At 41.1% G+C, this 17,505-nt stretch overlaps 1 protein-coding gene across 1 annotated transcript in view; it reads left to right on the forward strand.

Moving 5' to 3' along the window:
• DICER1 (dicer 1, ribonuclease III) overlaps positions 1 to 17,505 on the forward strand; it is a 179,844-nt gene that overhangs the window by 141,664 nt on the left and 20,675 nt on the right. The window contains exons 23-25 of the mRNA XM_033953270.1: positions 505 to 660; positions 15,647 to 16,529; positions 16,590 to 16,600. Coding sequence (XP_033809161.1) covers positions 505 to 660; positions 15,647 to 16,529; positions 16,590 to 16,600 — 1,050 coding nt within the window. The remainder of the gene's footprint in view (positions 1 to 504; positions 661 to 15,646; positions 16,530 to 16,589; positions 16,601 to 17,505) is intronic.

Raw genomic sequence — 17,505 nt, forward strand, 5'->3', positions numbered from 1 at the left:
TGTTATCATTGTTTCTGTCGCTGATGCAGCACAAGTGAAACATGGCCTTTGTCAGCTAGGGTCCTGCTGAAGTGAGCTATATTGAGATAAGTCATTTAATATCAATTTTATAACTATAACAACAAACTGAGTTATATTTGGGTTAAATAAAGAAGCAATAAATAATGTATAATAAGGCCAATGAAGATTTCAGTGAGTCTTGAGGCTGAGTACCCCATGTGAAAAAGTCACCACCGAGGTCCATTTAAAAAATGTATGATTTCTGTTTTGGTACCCAGTGAAAAAAGTTCAAGCAGCGCTAGGTTTTGGGGGTTATTGTGTATTGATAACCCCTGCTGTGTGAAATACTGTACTATTTAAGACCAGTACTTGAAGAAACAGGTGACGATAAAATAGTGACACCGTATATGTCAGTATTGTTACTTCTATGCCTCTGGTAATGTTGTAAGAATAAAGATGTGGAAATATTTTATTTCTTAAGCACTGTGACATTTTTCTTAAAAGGTCAGCAACTGCAATCTGTATCGACTTGGCAAGAAGAAGGGGCTACCCAGTCGTATGGTAGTATCGATTTTTGATCCGCCTGTCAACTGGCTTCCTCCTGGCTACATAGTAAATCAAGACAAGAGCAGCACTGACATATTGGATCAAGATGAATTGGTACGTCTTCATTGATTTGGATTGACATAAAGCCTCATAGGCGAGGGAAGGGTGCTAAATATTTGTTTTTTTAATTGTCTTTTTTTTTGAGCAGTAGAAGTATGGTATATTGAGGCAACAGGAATTTGTTTTTCAGCATCTGCCCTAAGTGTTCTTGTCTAACCACCAGGGCTGTGGAGTCGTTAGATAAATCCTTCGACTCAGACTCATCAGTTTCTGGTACCCACAACTCTGACTCCAGGTACCCAAAATGTCTCTGACTCCGACTCCACAGCCCTGCTAACCACATACATATGAACAGCTGGTTTCAGAAGTATTTTATAAAGGAATGTAGGTGCCTAGTTCCCTTTATAGCAGCATCCCGCAAACTTTTTTTTTTTGCTCAGCATATTAACGGAGCAAATGTTTTCTGTGGCACACCCACAACCCCGCCCCACACAAACCTCATCTTGTTTTCCCTGAGCTCGGGGCCTTGTCTGGAGGGCTTCCAAGCAGGCGCAGACATCGCCACAATGACATCGCATGCATGCACACAACGTCATCACGTTGACATCCGGGCCTGCTAGGAGCCCCTCCAGGCGCAGCCCCGAGCTCAAGGAAAAAGAGATGAGGTTCGTGTGGGAGGAGGAGAGGTGCTAGCGCCGGAAGGGACACTCGATATATGTCATGTGGCCTTCAATCCCTGGCGGCACACCCAGAATCTCACATGCTGCGACACACAGTTTGCGGTTCACTGCTTTATAGAATAGGTTCCTAATGAGCAATCTTTTAACCTAAAATTTTATTTGTATACCGCAAAATGCTTTACGGTTCGATGTGGTTAAAAAATGAATATACAGCAGGAAGAAGAACAGGTTGACAATAGAAATTAATTGAACAGTTTGGGTAAAAGACTAGACGCATAAAATTACCCTGACAGTCTCAGGATTGGGATTGCAGTTAAGCTTAAGTGCCTTAGAATAATCAGTATTAAACATTTGTTACAGGAGAAAAGGTAAATAAAACAAAAATAAAAATGAAATAATTAAGGGAAAGATATAATGAGGCAACATGAAAAAGAATAATGTAAGGTTCATCATAACATTTAAAAAAAATGTTATTCTAGTCAGCAAGTTCAGACTGAGGAGCGATAAACATCCTTCAGCTAGCAGGGAGGACAAGATGAGGAAGCAGTTATATAATGAATGCCAGTATTTTCTGATTACTAAATTTGTTAGTTTTACTGACAGGGCAATTTTATAAAGATCCAAATGTGAAAAGGTAGTTTGCAAGCAGACCTTGATTGGAGCAATGTGCTTGTGGCCAGCTATTTGTGACAATTCATGGAGATCTCAACAGCGCCAGATCCATGATGGAATCCCTTTCCATTTGGTTGTATTTCATGTAAATCAAATATATTTAAAACACAAGTCCTTTGCCTGCTGGACCAGCCCGGACTGATGAATTTTGCCCCCTATCAGCAGATGGTGCAGGTTGGACTTTCGCAGTAGGTTTTCTTAGATTTATGGTAGGCCTAGCTCCCCAGAGTGCAGTCTTGAAGTAGACCTTTCTTCAGCCTATATCTCCCAAGGACTGGTTCATGGGCTTTCCATTGGTTAAGCTTGGAGGCTCAGTTCCTCCAGGGCTCCATACTGTAGCTTAGGGTCTGGGTTAGAGAATGACACGAGCCAAATTTTTCCCCGTCCCTGCGAGTTCTTTTCCTGTCCCTGCCCCATTCCTGCAAGCTCCGTCCTCATCTGCACAAGCCTCAAAACACTTTAAAATAAATAAGTGTTCTAGGCTTGTGCGGTTAAGGCAGAGCTTACAAGAATGGGACAGGGCCAGGAACAATGACAAAACTCATGGAGACGAGATGGGGAAATTTGTCCCCGTGTCATTCTCTAGTCTGGGTGGTGATGGTGGTGGTGGTGGGGATTTAGCTTGACTATATGAGCAGATGGGCAGAGGCGAAGGAGGTCAGGCCTGTTGACTGGTGAACAATATTTTTTTTTTCTTCCCCCCTCAACAGGAACTTGGGCTGTCAGCGTCAATATAGGGAAACAGGAGCTATGGAGGATATGGGGACCTCTGTGTGAACAGCACAGCTGGCTCCTATTGCATTTTGTGATTTGAACACTGGGGGGGAGGTTTTCTCAATTTTGTTGGGTGCTTCTCACCAGAAGATGAGGTTGTTAAGTAGGCTCCCATGTGTTTCTCACAGGGTCCAGCTTTAGTGGGAATGGCAGCTGCTTTGGCGCTGGACAGCCAAAATCTGATGTGGCCTGCTGAGGGAAGATCACCTCTGGAGTTATGGGTCTGTGGGCATGCAGATATGAGGGTGCTTGGGATAGCTAGCTTGCGGGCTGTTTTTATCAGGCCTTTGAGCAGGCTAGGAGAAGTGACTTCTTCCCTAGCTCCTGAGGAAGCAGGCAGAGTTCCTTGCTGATGTCACAGTGACGACTGAATCTCCCATAGTGGCAACTTCAAGGGATGTCCCCTAGTCTTTGAACATTTTGGAAAACTAAACAATCAATTTGCATTTGCCTGCTCCACTTTACTCAGGATTTTGTAGACCTTTATTTTATTTTATAGAGTTTGATTATATGCTTCATCATATTAGCTCAAAGCTGCCCTCTGTCATATCTCTGTTCAGCTTCTCTAAGCTGAAGAACTCTAACCTTTTTAGCCTTTCCTCAATCATTTTGATTGCTCTTTTTGTACTTTTTCTAATCTCACTATCTTTTTTGAGGTGTCATAACCAGAATTCATATCATGCTTATTTTTCCCTGTTCCAGTTGGTGTGGTCCCTTATCACATTAGACCAGTGAGTGCTTGATGTGTTGGAGCCAGTTTCCAACACTTATGGTGTCCATCTACAGTTCTCTTCATAAGGACAGAAACATGATAGCAGATAGACTACATGGCTTATCCAGTCTGCCCATTCACATTATCCACTATCTTAGAACATAATTGCCATACTGGGTCAGACCGAAGGTCCAACAGAAGGTCCATCAAGCCCAGTGTTCTGTTTCCAACAGTGGCCAACCCAAGTCTCAAGTACCTGCAGTGGTTAAAGCTACAGCCTCAGCACCCTGCGGTTGTGGGTTCAACCCATGCTGCTCCTTGTGACACTGGGCAAGTCACTTAATCCCCCCATTGCCCCAGGTATATTAGATAGATTATGAGCCCACCGGGACAGACAGGAGAAAAATGCTCAAGTACCTGAATAAACTCATGTAAACCATTCTGAGCTCTCGTGGGAGAACAGTATAGAAAATTGAATAAATAAAACAGATTTCGTTTATGTAAAAAATTTATATACCGCCTATAAACAAAGCGGTTTCCATAAAAATAAACATATATAATTTTGAACACAACACAAAATTACAATTCTAAAATTAGAACAAAATTACAATTCCATTAATTTCTTTCTAAAAAAAGAAATATATATATATATATATATTTTTTTTTTAGAAAGAAATTAATATATTCACAGATGGGTGATTTAACCAGCCAGAAGCCTCTCCTAGCCATTTAAATCATTTTAAATATCAGGCCCACAGTTGCTAAGGCTTGGTTATTACTACAGAAAGAAATCGGCTTCATTAAAGCATTGTGGTGTCAGTCGGGACTAAAGAGTTCAGCTGAGTAACTATCATTGTGACCAGGAAATGGCAAGGCTTTGCGCTTTGAAACATAATCTGTTTCCATAATGACTGTAAGAGCTAAAACCTCAAGAGAGTGCTATTGCTCCAATCGTGAATTTTAAGTTCATCCATTAATAGCAGGTTCTCTGTGTTTTGTGTGAGAAAGGGAACCTTTATAAAGATGTGGCTCCAGAAGGAAACTTTTATTGCTCAGGATAATTTTGCAGATGGCAAATAAGTTACTGGACCACCTCAACAATCCTAAAGGCTACTCTGCTGCTGCTTTAGGATCAGCACTGGTTTTATGGATAAATAAAAGGTTTCTGGAGAGTCCTCAATTTTTCCTTTCATTTCCTAAAAGAAAATCAGTTCTTCCTCAAGGGAGTCTGTTATACTTGAAAAAGAGCAGGCATGCTTTTCAGGCTTTCTTTCCAGAAGAGCCAGATTTATTGGGCTTACACACTGGAGGCAGTCAGATTGAAAGACTTGGTAAGAAAATGTATATTTGAGTCATCAAAATGCAATAACTTTGAAACTTCAGACAGAAGATATTAGAAGGGACAGTTCTTCTGCACAAACCGAGTGTACGTCTGATTTACTCAGCAATGGAAGGAATGATTTAAAAAGTGTGGCAACACCCAGACTGGAAAGACAGTATTCATAAGGCTAATGTTTTGGATATTCCTTACAAGGGCTGCCAGGGTTTTGGCTTTTGACTTGATAAGAGAGTTAAGGGTTTAGCTGAAGGAGAAGAGATTTTCTTTCAATAAGGGAAAACTAAAATAAACCAAAAAAGAACGTTTCAGATTTTTGAGATTAAAAAACCTATTACATGTTCATCCATTTTCAATAGATCTTTCTCTGGGTCAAATTCATGCACTAGAGTTTAGCCCAGGAAAGAATTTCACTGAATAATGATGATGAAAAGTCTTCCCAAGTGTGTGTCTTAAAAGGAAGCCTACAAAGATACCAGTACATCTGGAAAATTTCTGAGTTAGACTCTTGGGTAACAGATGACATATCTGTATACCTGATAGAATTCCAAACAATTCAAATTATTTTTCTTCCTTTCCAAAGTCCCCAAGAGAAGATAAAAAAGCAGTAGAGACATCTAAATTCATTTTAACACCTAATCAGAATTCAAACTACAGTTCCTGTTTCTTCTCAGGAACAATTTCAAGGGATTTGCTCTTTTCTTCATTGTCTCCTACAAGCCAGAAGGATATCCAGTATTAGGTTTAAAGAGACTTAATGTGCTTGTCATTTAACACGAGAATAATTTTGGAATTGAATAGCTAAGGACATGAAATAGTTTGTGCCCTAAATTTTCAAGATGCATTCTTTCATTATTTCTATTATAAATGCTATCAGAAACATTTAGTTTTACAAAGGCATTAATCTAACTTGATATTACTGCATAATGATATGGGTCTGCTTCCAGGTTCTTCCAGAGAGTTCTGAAAAGTCTCATATTTAAGACAAAAGAGTTTGCGTTTTTGTATGTCATTGACTCTCCAGTTAGTTATCGATCTCATCATAATAATAACTTTATTTTTGTATACCGCAGTACCATAACAGTTCAGAGCGGTTAACAGAGTAAGAGACAGTGATGTTACAAATAAGTCAATCAGCATAGCTTAGCGAGTAGGGAGTGGTCAGGGAATCCGGAGGTATGTCGGAGATACAAGGCAGGGTTACAAGGGGGGGGGGGGAGTCAGAGGAATTTGTCAAAGAGATAGGATTTGATTGATTTCCTGAAAGTTTGGTAGGAGGGTGAGCTAGAGATGAAAGTGGTAAGACATTTATTCCATTTGCCTGCTTGGAATGCCAGGGATCTATTTAGGAACCTCTTGTAGACACAGCCCTTTAGGGCTGGGAAGGTAAACAGGTGGGTATTACGAGTGCGGGTGAGGCCTGAACGTTCAAAGTGATCTGATAGGTAGATTGGAAAAGAGCCTGTTAAGGTTTTGAAGCAGAGACAAGCAAATTTGAAGATGATCCTTGCCTCCATCGGCAGCCAGTGCAGTTTTTTGTAATAAGGGCTTACATGATCTGATTTTTTGAGATTGTAGATGAGGCGCATGGCAGCATTCTGAATGATTCTTAGACGTTTGATGGTTTTTTTAAAGGATCCTAGGTATATAATATTGCAGTAATCCAGGATGCTTAAGATTAGTGATTGGACCAGAAGTCGGAAGGAGAGGAAGTCGAAATAGTGTTTGGTGCGAAGTTTCCAGAGGGTACCAAAACATTTTTTAACCTGAGCATTGGTATGGACTTCAAAAGTCAGGCAACGGTCAAGGATGACTCCAAGGATTTTGATGGTGGGGTTAATTGGGTAGTCTAACCCGTTTAATTTCAAGGAAGTATTTGTTAACTTGTTGGTGGGACTAGCCAGGAAAATTTTGGTTTTTTCTGTGTTCAGTTTTAATTTGAATAGAGTGGTCCATTGTTCTATCTTGGTGAGGACGGAGGAGGTAATTGTTCAGTATCTTGAGTAAGAGAGGTTATGGGTATGATAATAGTGATGTCATTTGCGTATATATATGATTTCAGTTTTAGGTCAGATAACATATGACCCAACGAAGCCATGTAGACCAGGGGTGCCCAATAGGTCAATCGCAAAGGCAAAGTGATTCGATCATCCAGGACTCACTTTGCCTTGGCGATCTATCGGGCCGATCAATCTTCCTCTCACCAACGTCAATTCTGCCGTCGGAGAGGAAGTTTGGGCCAGCCAATCGCTGCCTGGCTGGGCAGAACTTCCTCTCCAACAGCAGAATTGACGTCGGGGAGAGGAAGATTGATCGGCTTGAAGCAGAAAGAGCATGGGGCGGTGTCGGCGTCGGCTTTGGGACCTGTTATTCATTGGTGGCGTTTGGATCCTGTTCCCCGATGGCAGTGGCAAGTGGCAGTGGCTTGGGGAAGGGCAGGGAGAAAGAAAGAAAGGGGGCAGGCAAGGAAACAGAAAGAAAGAAGAGAAACAGAAAAAAAGAAAGGGGGCATGAAGAGAGAAAGAAAGAAAGAAAGAAAGGGCAGGGAGAGAGGAAGAAAAAGTTGGAGCAGGGAATGAGGTTTGGAGGAGAGGAAGCATACAGGCTGAAAGAAAGATTGGATGCACAGTCAGAAGAAGAAAGTGCAACCAGAGACTCATGAAATCACCAGACAAGGTAGGAAAAATGATTTTATTTTAAATTTAGTGATCAAAATGTGTCTGAATTTATATCTGCTGTCTATATTTTACAATATGGTCCCCTTTTACTAAACCGCAATAGTGGTTTTTAGCACAGGGAGCCTATGAGCGTCGAGAGCAACGCTGGGCATTCAGCGCAGCTCCCTGCGCTAAAAAATGCTATTGTGTTTTAGTAAAAAACATGTTATCTGACCGAAAGCTGAAATCCTACATCTACGCAGATGACATCACAATTGTCATCCCCATCTACTCACTCTCACAAGAAACAGAGCAACACATCGCATCAGTACTAACCATGGTCGAACACTGGACCACTCAGTCCAAACTGAAACTAAACCCAGAAAAGACCAAACTCTTCCTAGCTAGTCCCAACCACAAACTAACGATCACCACCTTACAACTCAACGGCCGAACTTACCCTATTAACCCCACCATCAAAATCCTTGGAGTCATCCTAGACCGCTGCTTGACCTTCGAAGACCACACCAACGCCCAGGTCAAAAAATGCTTTTATACCCTCTGGAAACTCCATACCATCAAACATTACTTTGACTTCCCCTCCTTCAGACTGCTGGTCCAATCCCTAATCCTGAGCACACTGGATTACTGTAATATAATTTATATGAGCTCCTACAAGAAAACCATCAAACGACTGAGACTTATCCAAAACACCGCAGTCCGCCTAATCTATGGCCTCAAAAAGTCAGACCATATCACCCCTTACTACAGAAAACTGCACTGGTTGCCAATAGTAGCGAGAGTCATCTTCAAATTCGCCTGCCTCTGCTTCAAAACCCTAACTGGCTTGTCCCCGATATATCTGTCTCACCACTTCGTTTTCCCTAGAACCACTCGCACGCGCAATGCCAACCTGTTTACCTACCCTTCCCCAAAGGGATGCACCCACAAAAGATTCCTCAATAGAACTCTCTCATATCAAGCTGGCAGATGGACAAACTGCCTGACCACCCTCATCTCATCTGCCCCATCCTACTCATCCTTCAGGAAATCCCTCAAATCTTTCCTCTACGACAAATTTCTTGAACTCCCCTCATCACCAAATAATCAAATACCTCTATCCTGTAATTGATACTGGTTGTCTTCTTGACATTCACCACCCTGTATTGGTTTGGTACACTGCTTTGTTCTTTATAAGCCTCTTGCACTGCCTCTCTATTATATATATATATATATATATATCTCTGTTGTATATGTACAATCTCCTGCATGGTAAATCTACATTGTTCTTCGCTGTTTAAACACCTTTACTGAATATGTACAGTTCTCATTGTATCTTCGCTGTAAATGTACAGTCTCTTACATTGTAAACCGCTCTGAACTGTTTGTGGTACTGCGGTATATAAAATAAAGTTATTATTATTATTATTATTATTAAAAAGGGAGGGGGGTGGGTATTTGTCTATTTTTGTATGGTTGTTACTGAGATGATAGTGCATAGAGTCATCTGCTTTGACCTCTTTGAAAATACACCAGAATAGGAATGATAATTAACATTTTCTCAGCGTACAATGTGCGTTGTGTTTTTTTTAAATTTTATTGTTGGTAGATCATTTTGACTTGGTCATTTTAAAAGTAGCTCGCGAGTCAAAAAAGTGTGGGCACCCCTGATGTAGACTTTGAATAGAGAAGGGGATAGAGGGGAGCCCTGAGGTACTCCGCAGGTGATTGTGCCAGGACTGGGAGAAGGTTCTGTTAAAGTGAACTTGGTAAGTGCGGTTTTTTAGGAAGCCTGTGAACCAGTTTAGTACCTGTCCGGAGATGCCAATGAAGTCGAGGCATCTGAGTAAAATGTCATGGTCTACCAGGTCAAAGGCACTGCTCAGGTCGAGCTGGAGTATCAGGGCACTTTTTCCCAGTGAAAATAAATGGAGGAGGTAATTAGTCAGAGAGGCTAAGACTGTTTCTGTACTATGATTTGTTCGGAAGCCAGACTGGGAGTCATGAAGAATGTTGAACTTCTCTAGGTGATTCATGAGGTCATGAGTAACTAGACCTTCCATTATTTTTTGGAAGAGAGGTATATTGGCAATGAGTCTGTAGTTGGTAGCCGAAGAGGTAGGTTCCTTGGGTTTTTAATAATTGGAGAAACAAGGATGTGGCCGAGTTCTGTCGGAAAGTGGCTGGTGGTCAGGCATAGGGAAACTCAGTTGAAGAGTTCAGCTTTAAATGGGAGGGGGGCGGATTTCATGATAATGGGGGGACAGTTGTCTAGTAGGCAGTTGGATTTTGCATATTTAGAGTAGATCTTGAGGAATAGGTTCTAGTCTGGACTTTCGAAGTGGTTCCAGGTCATGTCTGCTATAGAACTTTCTTTTCCTATGTTAGGTTGGTTGATTATTGGTTCTGTGCTGGCAACTACAAGAGACAATTTCAGATTGTGAATTTTACTGGCAAAATAGTCAGCTAGGATGGTGGCGGAGGGTGGGAGTTCTGAGTTGGAGCGCTTGAGAAAATCAATATCGAACAGAGAATTAACTATTACATTACATTACATTACATTACATTAGGGATTTCTATTCCGCCATTACCTTGCGGTTCAAGGCGGATTACAAAAGGTTAATTTAAAAAGACAGAAATTACAATGATTAGCTAGAGAGGTAAGTTGTAGATCTTAAGAGCATTTAGAGGTCGTGTTGTTATTGCTGTTTCAGGAATTTCTTGAAAAGTGTGGTTTTTATTTCTTTTCTGAATGTCCTATAGTCTGGGGTGGTCATCAGAAGGTTGGAGATCTGGTTGTCCAGTCTTGCAGCTTGAGTGGCTAGGAGGCCGTCGTGTAGTTTTGTTCTTTTTACTTCTTTGATTGGGGGGGGTATGAATGGGGAGTGCGTTTTTCTGTGTCTGGTACTGGGTGCTTGGATGAGGCGATTGTTCAGGTATGATGGGCTGTCTCCGTGTAGGGTTTTAAATAATATGCAGTAGAATTTGAATTGGATTCTTTCTTGGATTGGGAGCCAGTGTGAGTTGATGAAGGCTTCAGTGATGTGGTCATGTTTTTTCAATGAGTAGATGAGTCTCAAAGCTGTATTTTGGATTGTTTGGAGTTGTCTTATCGTAGTTGTAGGACATGGAAGGAAGAGTATGTTACAGTAGTCCAATATACCTAGTATTAGGGATTGTACTATAAGTTGGAATTGTGTTCTTTCAAAGAATTTTCGGACTTGTCTCAGGTTTCTCATGATTGCGAATGATTTTTGAATTGTTTTATTTATTTGCGGTTGCATTGTGCAGCATCTGTCTATGGTCATGCCTAGTAGTTTTATGGTGGTTTGGATGGGATATTTGGTTGCGTTTATGTCTAGGATGGTTGTGGTTTGGATCTTGTCATTTTCTAGGAGGATGAATTTGGTTTTGTCTTGGTTGAGTTTAAGTTTGTGATTTTCCATCCAGGTTGTGACTGCTTCAAGTGTTTGGTGAAGTTTGTCTGTCATGGTAGGTTTAGAATGATCGTATGGGATGAGGATGGTGATGTCATCCGCATAACTATAGGAGGTTATGCCTAGATTATCCAGATGCGTTCCTAGAGAAGCAGTGTAGAGATTGAAGAGGGTAGGGGATAGTGGAGATCCTTGTGGTACGCCGCAGGGGTTTGACCAGGATTCTGACTTTTCTTTGTTTGATTTTACACTGTAGGTTCTGAGTTTTAGGAATCCTTCAAACCAGGAGTATTCTTTATCTGAGATGCCTATTGCATCTAAGATCTGTAGAAGGATGTTGTGGTCTACTAGGTCGAATGCCGCCGATAGGTCCAGTTGTATGAGTAGCATTTTTTTCCCTGTACTAAGTTGTTGTCTGACGGTATCCATAAGGGAGCCTAGTAGTGTTTCTGTGCTGAAGTTTGTTCTGAAGCCTGATTGCATGGGGTGGAGTAGGTTATGGTCCTCTATGTAATTGGTGAGGAGTTTGGCTACTAGGCCTTCTATAATTTTGACATATAGCGGAATTGAGGCTATAGGTCTAAAGTTAGATGGGAGGTTTTGTGGTGCTTTTGGGTCTTTTTGGATAGGGGTGATGACAATTTCGCTGAGGTCAGCAGGGAATGTGCCTTCTGTGAGCGTGAATTGGATCCATTGTAGAGTTATGGTGCGGAATTTTACACTAGAGGTGGTAAGGAGATATGAGGGGCAATGGTTGAGGTCACAGGAGGCATGGCTGTATTTTTTGTAGAATTTGTTGAATTCTGACCATTGTATGTTAGGGAATTGAGTCCAAATTCTGTCTGCTGCGATTGCCTCTTTTCCTGTAGGGTGGATTGTGATTGGATTTTGATGGGATGGGTTAAGGATGAGTGTGGCTCTGGTGTTGGTGATTTTGTTCTTGAAGTGTTCTGCTAAGAGGGTAGGTGATGGTGGAGGTGTGTTAGTGGTGGTAGTGTATGGTTTGGTGTCTGTTAATTCTTTCAGGATTTGGAATATTTTTTTGGAGTCTTGGGTTTCCGTGCCTATGAGATTAGTATAGTAGCTTTTCCTCTTATCTTTTAGTAGATTTTTGTATTGTTTGTTGATTTTTTTCCAGTCGGTTTTTGTTTGATCTTGGTTCTTTTTTCTCCATTTTCTTTCTAATCTTCTACACTGTCTTTTGAGTTGGAGTAATTCATTGTCAAACCATTGGTCTGATTTCCTGCTGGTTCTGGTTTTGGTTTGTAGGGGTGCCAGATCATCAAGGATGTTGGTGGATACATTTTTCCAGTGGGAGATGAAGTTTTTTTGGTCACAGTCTTGGATAGTTTCGTCTACATTTGACCAGAAAATGGTTGGGTCGATATGTTTGCGTGAGGTGTATGTGGTTTTTTTTGATTGAGGTGTGTGTTTGGTCTTGGTCCAATTGATGTTGAAGTTATAAATGTAGTGGTCTGACCATAGGGATGGGGACCATGTTCCGTTAGGAGTTTGGATTGCTGGATTGGATGGTTGGTGAGACATGAATGCAGCAATGTCCAGTTGATGACCTTTTTCATGAGTGGTTTGTGGGTTTAGGATCTGGAAGGATAAGGCATTGAGGAAGGATAGACAGTTATTTGCTGGTGTGGAGGTTGTGTCTTCTAGGTGTAGGTTTAGGTCTCCTAGGATGAGGTTATATTCAGCTGTTAGTGAGTTTTGGTAGATGAAGTTTTCAAATTCAGGTCTCACTGTGGTCCAGTTTCCTGGTGTTATGTAGCAGAGCAAGCAGTTTAGAGAGTTTTTTAGTGTTGGGTTTGTGAGTTGACACGCTAGGAAATCCATTTGTGGAGTGGATGTTTTCTCAAGTATGTTTAGAGTTAGGGAGTTCTTGAATATTATTGCTAGTCCTCCTCCTCTTTTTTTCTCTCTGCAGGTTACTGTTATTTTGTATCCTGGCGGGATACAAAATAATAAACATCATAAACTGGAAAGAACATGGCGTAAATCCAAGATAGACAACGATAGACTCAATTGGCGACTAAAAGTCAAAGAATATAAAAGAATAATCAAAGAAAAGCGCTGTAAACACTATTCCCAATTAATCAGTTCTCCCACGCTGAATAGTAAAGAACTTATAGATAATAACTTAGCTTTTTTTCATTTTTTTCTTTTTCTTTGTCTATTAATTATATTGCATCTGCTTTCTCTAGCGGTCAGCATAAATCGCTCCCCTCCCCTGCAGGGGAGCGATTTATGCTGACCGCTAGAGAAAGCAGATGCAATATAATTAATAGACAAAGAAAAAGAAAAAAATGAAAAAAAGCTAAGTTATTATCATTTCTACATAACTTATTATCAATGAGTGAAAAATTATCTAATTGACTATTTATAAAGCCATAGGGGATGAATGAAGATCTTAAGAATCTTTGAGGTATTGTTTACTTCAAGAGGTCTTTCTGACACCCCATTAAATAGTATATCTCATATCACACAACATCTGTGCCATAAAAAGAAAAAAGCCCCGTACAGCTGAGTGGTAGGAGGCTGTGTTGGGGCTTCCCCTGCTGCTTAGCTGTTCAGGCTTCCCCCAAACTGGTTCTACTCATGTGGCAAGTCACCCTCACAGCGTGTGATTGGATGGGATTACAGCAAACCTCCATGTCAATCATTTGGATGCAAACTTGTTTGAACATCATTTGCTGTTTTGAAACTGGCCAAAAAATCAACCCTTAGTGACCGTGTTTTATGAATCTAGCCCTCTGTCTTTTGCAGTTATAATCTCAATACCTCCACTTCTGTAATTACTCTTATCTGTTGCTAAGAAGACCTGTGGGCATTCTTTTACTCTCAAGCAATGATGTTATTTCTTCTCGGGTATATCTCCTGCAGAAGTAGAACATCCCGTTTTATCCTCGGTCCTGCCTTAATAGTTAACCTCCTGTTATACTCCAATTGTAGACCCTTTAATTGATGTCATCTTCAACCTACCGGTAAGTTGTTTCTGTTGTGCCCCATGCTCAGGAGCTGGTCCTACCTCCTCCCTTTCCTCATCCCTCCTACTCCACCTTCCCCTTTTGGAGCTTTATCACCTCTCTCCTCCTTTTTCCCCACCACCCCTAGCCATCACACTGACGTCACCACAAACTCATTTTCATCAATCACATACTAGTCCACCAACTTGTCTATTGTTTGTAAATTTCATCTGCCATATAATAGTAAAGCAGACTCCTTGCCACTCCTGTGGGTCTACAAGAGTCTTTCTTGGCTGCTCCCTCGTTCATGATTCTTTTTCTTCCACAGTTATACTCCCTTTCTTTTCACATGCTGCCAGACATTCACTTCATAGTGTGCACTCTTTGCTCACAGAGGGAGCTCTAGGGCTTCTAGGCCTTCCTCCTCCAGCTTCTAGATGGCTTCTTCCCGAGTCCGAGCCATCAGTACTAAGAAATTCAATAGCGTATGGAAAAAGCCAGTGGTTACATACATTATTGTTCCAGAGCTTAGCTGTCTTGCAACTAAAGTCCTTCTCTGAAATGGTGCTACTGATAAATTTGCATAGATGCATACTTTCTGAGTTTCCCATAGCCAGTCTGACTTCTTTTGATTTAGCCAAAATGTATATTATGATAACAGTATATTGGGGCATAATTTCTCCCTCCCTGTCTCAGGGCTCTGTATGTCCAGTGTCTGCATGCCAGGTTGTCATCCTGGGGGACATCCTTGCAAGTCCAAACATTATCTGGGTGCAGTCCATGTAGGTCTCGGTCTCAGCAATTTCCCTTATATGGAACCTTTTCTCCAAGTCCTCCATCTTTTCTAGCAGTCATTCTTTTTCAAGTTCTTTAATTTTGCCACTGTTGCTTTGCAATGCCTTGCAGTGTTCAGTAATTGTATTCTCCAATTCCTCCAGCCTACTTCCCACATCTGCAACTTCTCTCTAAAGATCACCTAGACTTCTCTTAACTTTATTTTGCATTTGTGCCATCCTTGTTTAAATAATTGCAGCTGATGTGCAGCTGTTTCCTTGTGATATCTTAGAGTTCGACTGCTTCTGTCCCTGAGCTTGGCACTGTCTCGCCACATGGTAAGGTTTACCACTGCTCTCCCAGCTTCAGCACTGCTTGGGCTCATCTTCACTCCTGTATAAGCATATTTGTGAAAATCTAACATTTATTGTTTAGCAGCCAATTCCACATTCTGACCATTCCTCACCTCTCAGAACAGTGGAACACCGCATACCTATAAATGTTTTGCCTGGCTTATAGGAAGAATTAATGTTTTTTATTTAGTGTTGGGGTAGAGCCCCAGATCTAATCTATCTAGGTTGATAACATTGCTTATATGTAATTTTTTTAAAACGTAATAATCTTAGCTTCTTCTGGTATAGAAATTTCAATACAAATAGGCCGAATTAATCAGACTGAGCATTACTCTACCAGATTAAGGAACTCAGCTATGCCACTATGGGTGAACACTGTCATTGGTCTTACTGTTTGCTTAAGTAATTTTCTTGAACTAATGGCAGATGCCACTGATGGTAACAGCTACAGCAATCAGAAACAGGCTGCCTTGAGAGCTTTATAGGATGGCATTGTCAAATGATCTCCAATAAAATAAGAGGTTAAGATATTTTCCTATAAGGATAAGTTGATATAAAGACATGGCTAAAAGAAGCTAAGAGTTACTTTTTGGTAAAGGTTGCCTTCATGAAATAGGATTTTGTTCCTTTAAATCGACCCTTCTAATACACTATTTTTCTGTTCTCTTAGACAAAAGAGAATTCCATGGCAAATGGTAAACTTGACGAAGATGACGATTATGAAGATGATGAAGATTTAATGTGGAGGTCACCAAAGGAAGACACTGACCTTGATGATGATCTGTTGGAGTATGATCAAGAGCACATCAGGTTCATTGATAGTATGTTAATGGGATCAGGGGCATTTGTAAAGAAGATCCCCCTCTCTCCCTTTTCCACCACTGATTCTTACAATATGTGGAAAATGCCCAAAAAATCATGCTTGGGTACTGAACAATTGTCCTCAGATTTGGATGACTTTGATTACAGTTCTTGGGATGCAATGTGTTATCTGGATCCAAGCAAGGCTGTCGAAGATGATGACTTTGTAGTAGGCTTCTGGAACCCATCAGAAGAAAACTGTGGTGTTGACACAGGAAAACAGTCTATTTCTTATGACTTGCACACAGAGCAGTGTATTGCAGATAAAAGCATTGCAGACTGTGTAGAAGCACTTCTGGGTTGCTATCTAACAAGCTGTGGTGAAAGAGCCGCCCAGCTGTTTCTCTGTTACCTGGGCCTGAAGGTGCTCCCTGTGGTTAAAGTGACTGGAAGCAGCAGTCCTTTGAGCTCCAGCCGGAAAACCTCTAGCAGTCGTCGAAAAAATCTTTCAGGAAACTCTGCGGTCACCCCTGCACCTCCTTCAGAGCCTCTTCTAAATAAAGATATGGAATATGGCTCTTTAAAGATTCCTCCAAGATGTATGTTTGATCATCCAGATGCAGAAAAAACACTCAGTCACCTTATATCTGGCTTTGAAAACTTTGAGGAGAAAATTAGCTACAGGTTTAAGAACAAGGCTTATCTTCTGCAGGCATTTACACATGCCTCTTACCACTACAATACAATTACAGGTAAGTAGTCTTCATATTTGCTGTTAAAAGTTCATAGTTTAGCACTCCTTGTTCCTCAAGAGCTTATACAGGTATGATCAGTTATGGTATGAGTACATATACAAATATTTCTTCACACATGGAAGGTAATTTTCAAAATGGTCTGAAAATTGCCTACATTTGTGCTGCTAAATATACATATGGTTTCCAAGGCATGCATTCTTAAAGCTAGCTTTTTAGGCAAACGGCAAGTATTATTAAATTTTCAAACACAGGTACTTCTTACCCCCTTGTCAACCAGCCACCCACTCAGATAGCAGGTATGAAATACACAGGCACTTGTAAGCTTGCACTTTATGCTAGTAAATTGTCAAAGGACAGTTTCGTTAATTTTTTTTTTTTTCCACTTACTACATGGTAAATGTGACCATGGTCCCCATTTTTTTTTTTTAAATAACCGGCCACGACATTAAAAGCTCTGATGCTCATAGGGAATTCTATGAGTGTAGGAGCTTTTACTGTCGCGGCCGGTGATTTAAAAAAAAAACAAAACCCTTAACGCGGTTTGATAAAAGGGGACCATGGTCACATTTACCATGTAGTCGGGCCTTATCCAATCAGGAGCTGCTTTGACAGGCAGCTCCTGATTGGTAAGGCCCGACTTAGTGCAGGAAGAGGCGGTCAGAGCATACAGCAAGTGATTTCCTGCACTCGCTGGTGCTCCGGCTGCTCTCTCCTGCCTCTCCCGCTGCCCTCTCCAGTCTCCCCCATGAAAAATCGTATTCGCGGTTTTTCAAGATTCGAATATCGGTGGAGTACTGTATTGATAATTGGCACACATTAAAATTTGCACGCACTTATAGTTGAGTGCTAGTCTATAAAGCAAGGTGCTTAACTCTAGTAGTGCATAAATCAAGGGGGTTCTGAAAACTTGCACATGGATTTATAGGATGCGAACTCCGTGCACCTAACTTGGGATGCCATCATTTAAACCTGG

This window comes from Geotrypetes seraphini, chromosome 7 (genome assembly GCF_902459505.1).
Source record: "Geotrypetes seraphini chromosome 7, aGeoSer1.1, whole genome shotgun sequence".
Classification (NCBI taxonomy): Eukaryota; Metazoa; Chordata; class Amphibia; order Gymnophiona; family Dermophiidae; genus Geotrypetes; species Geotrypetes seraphini.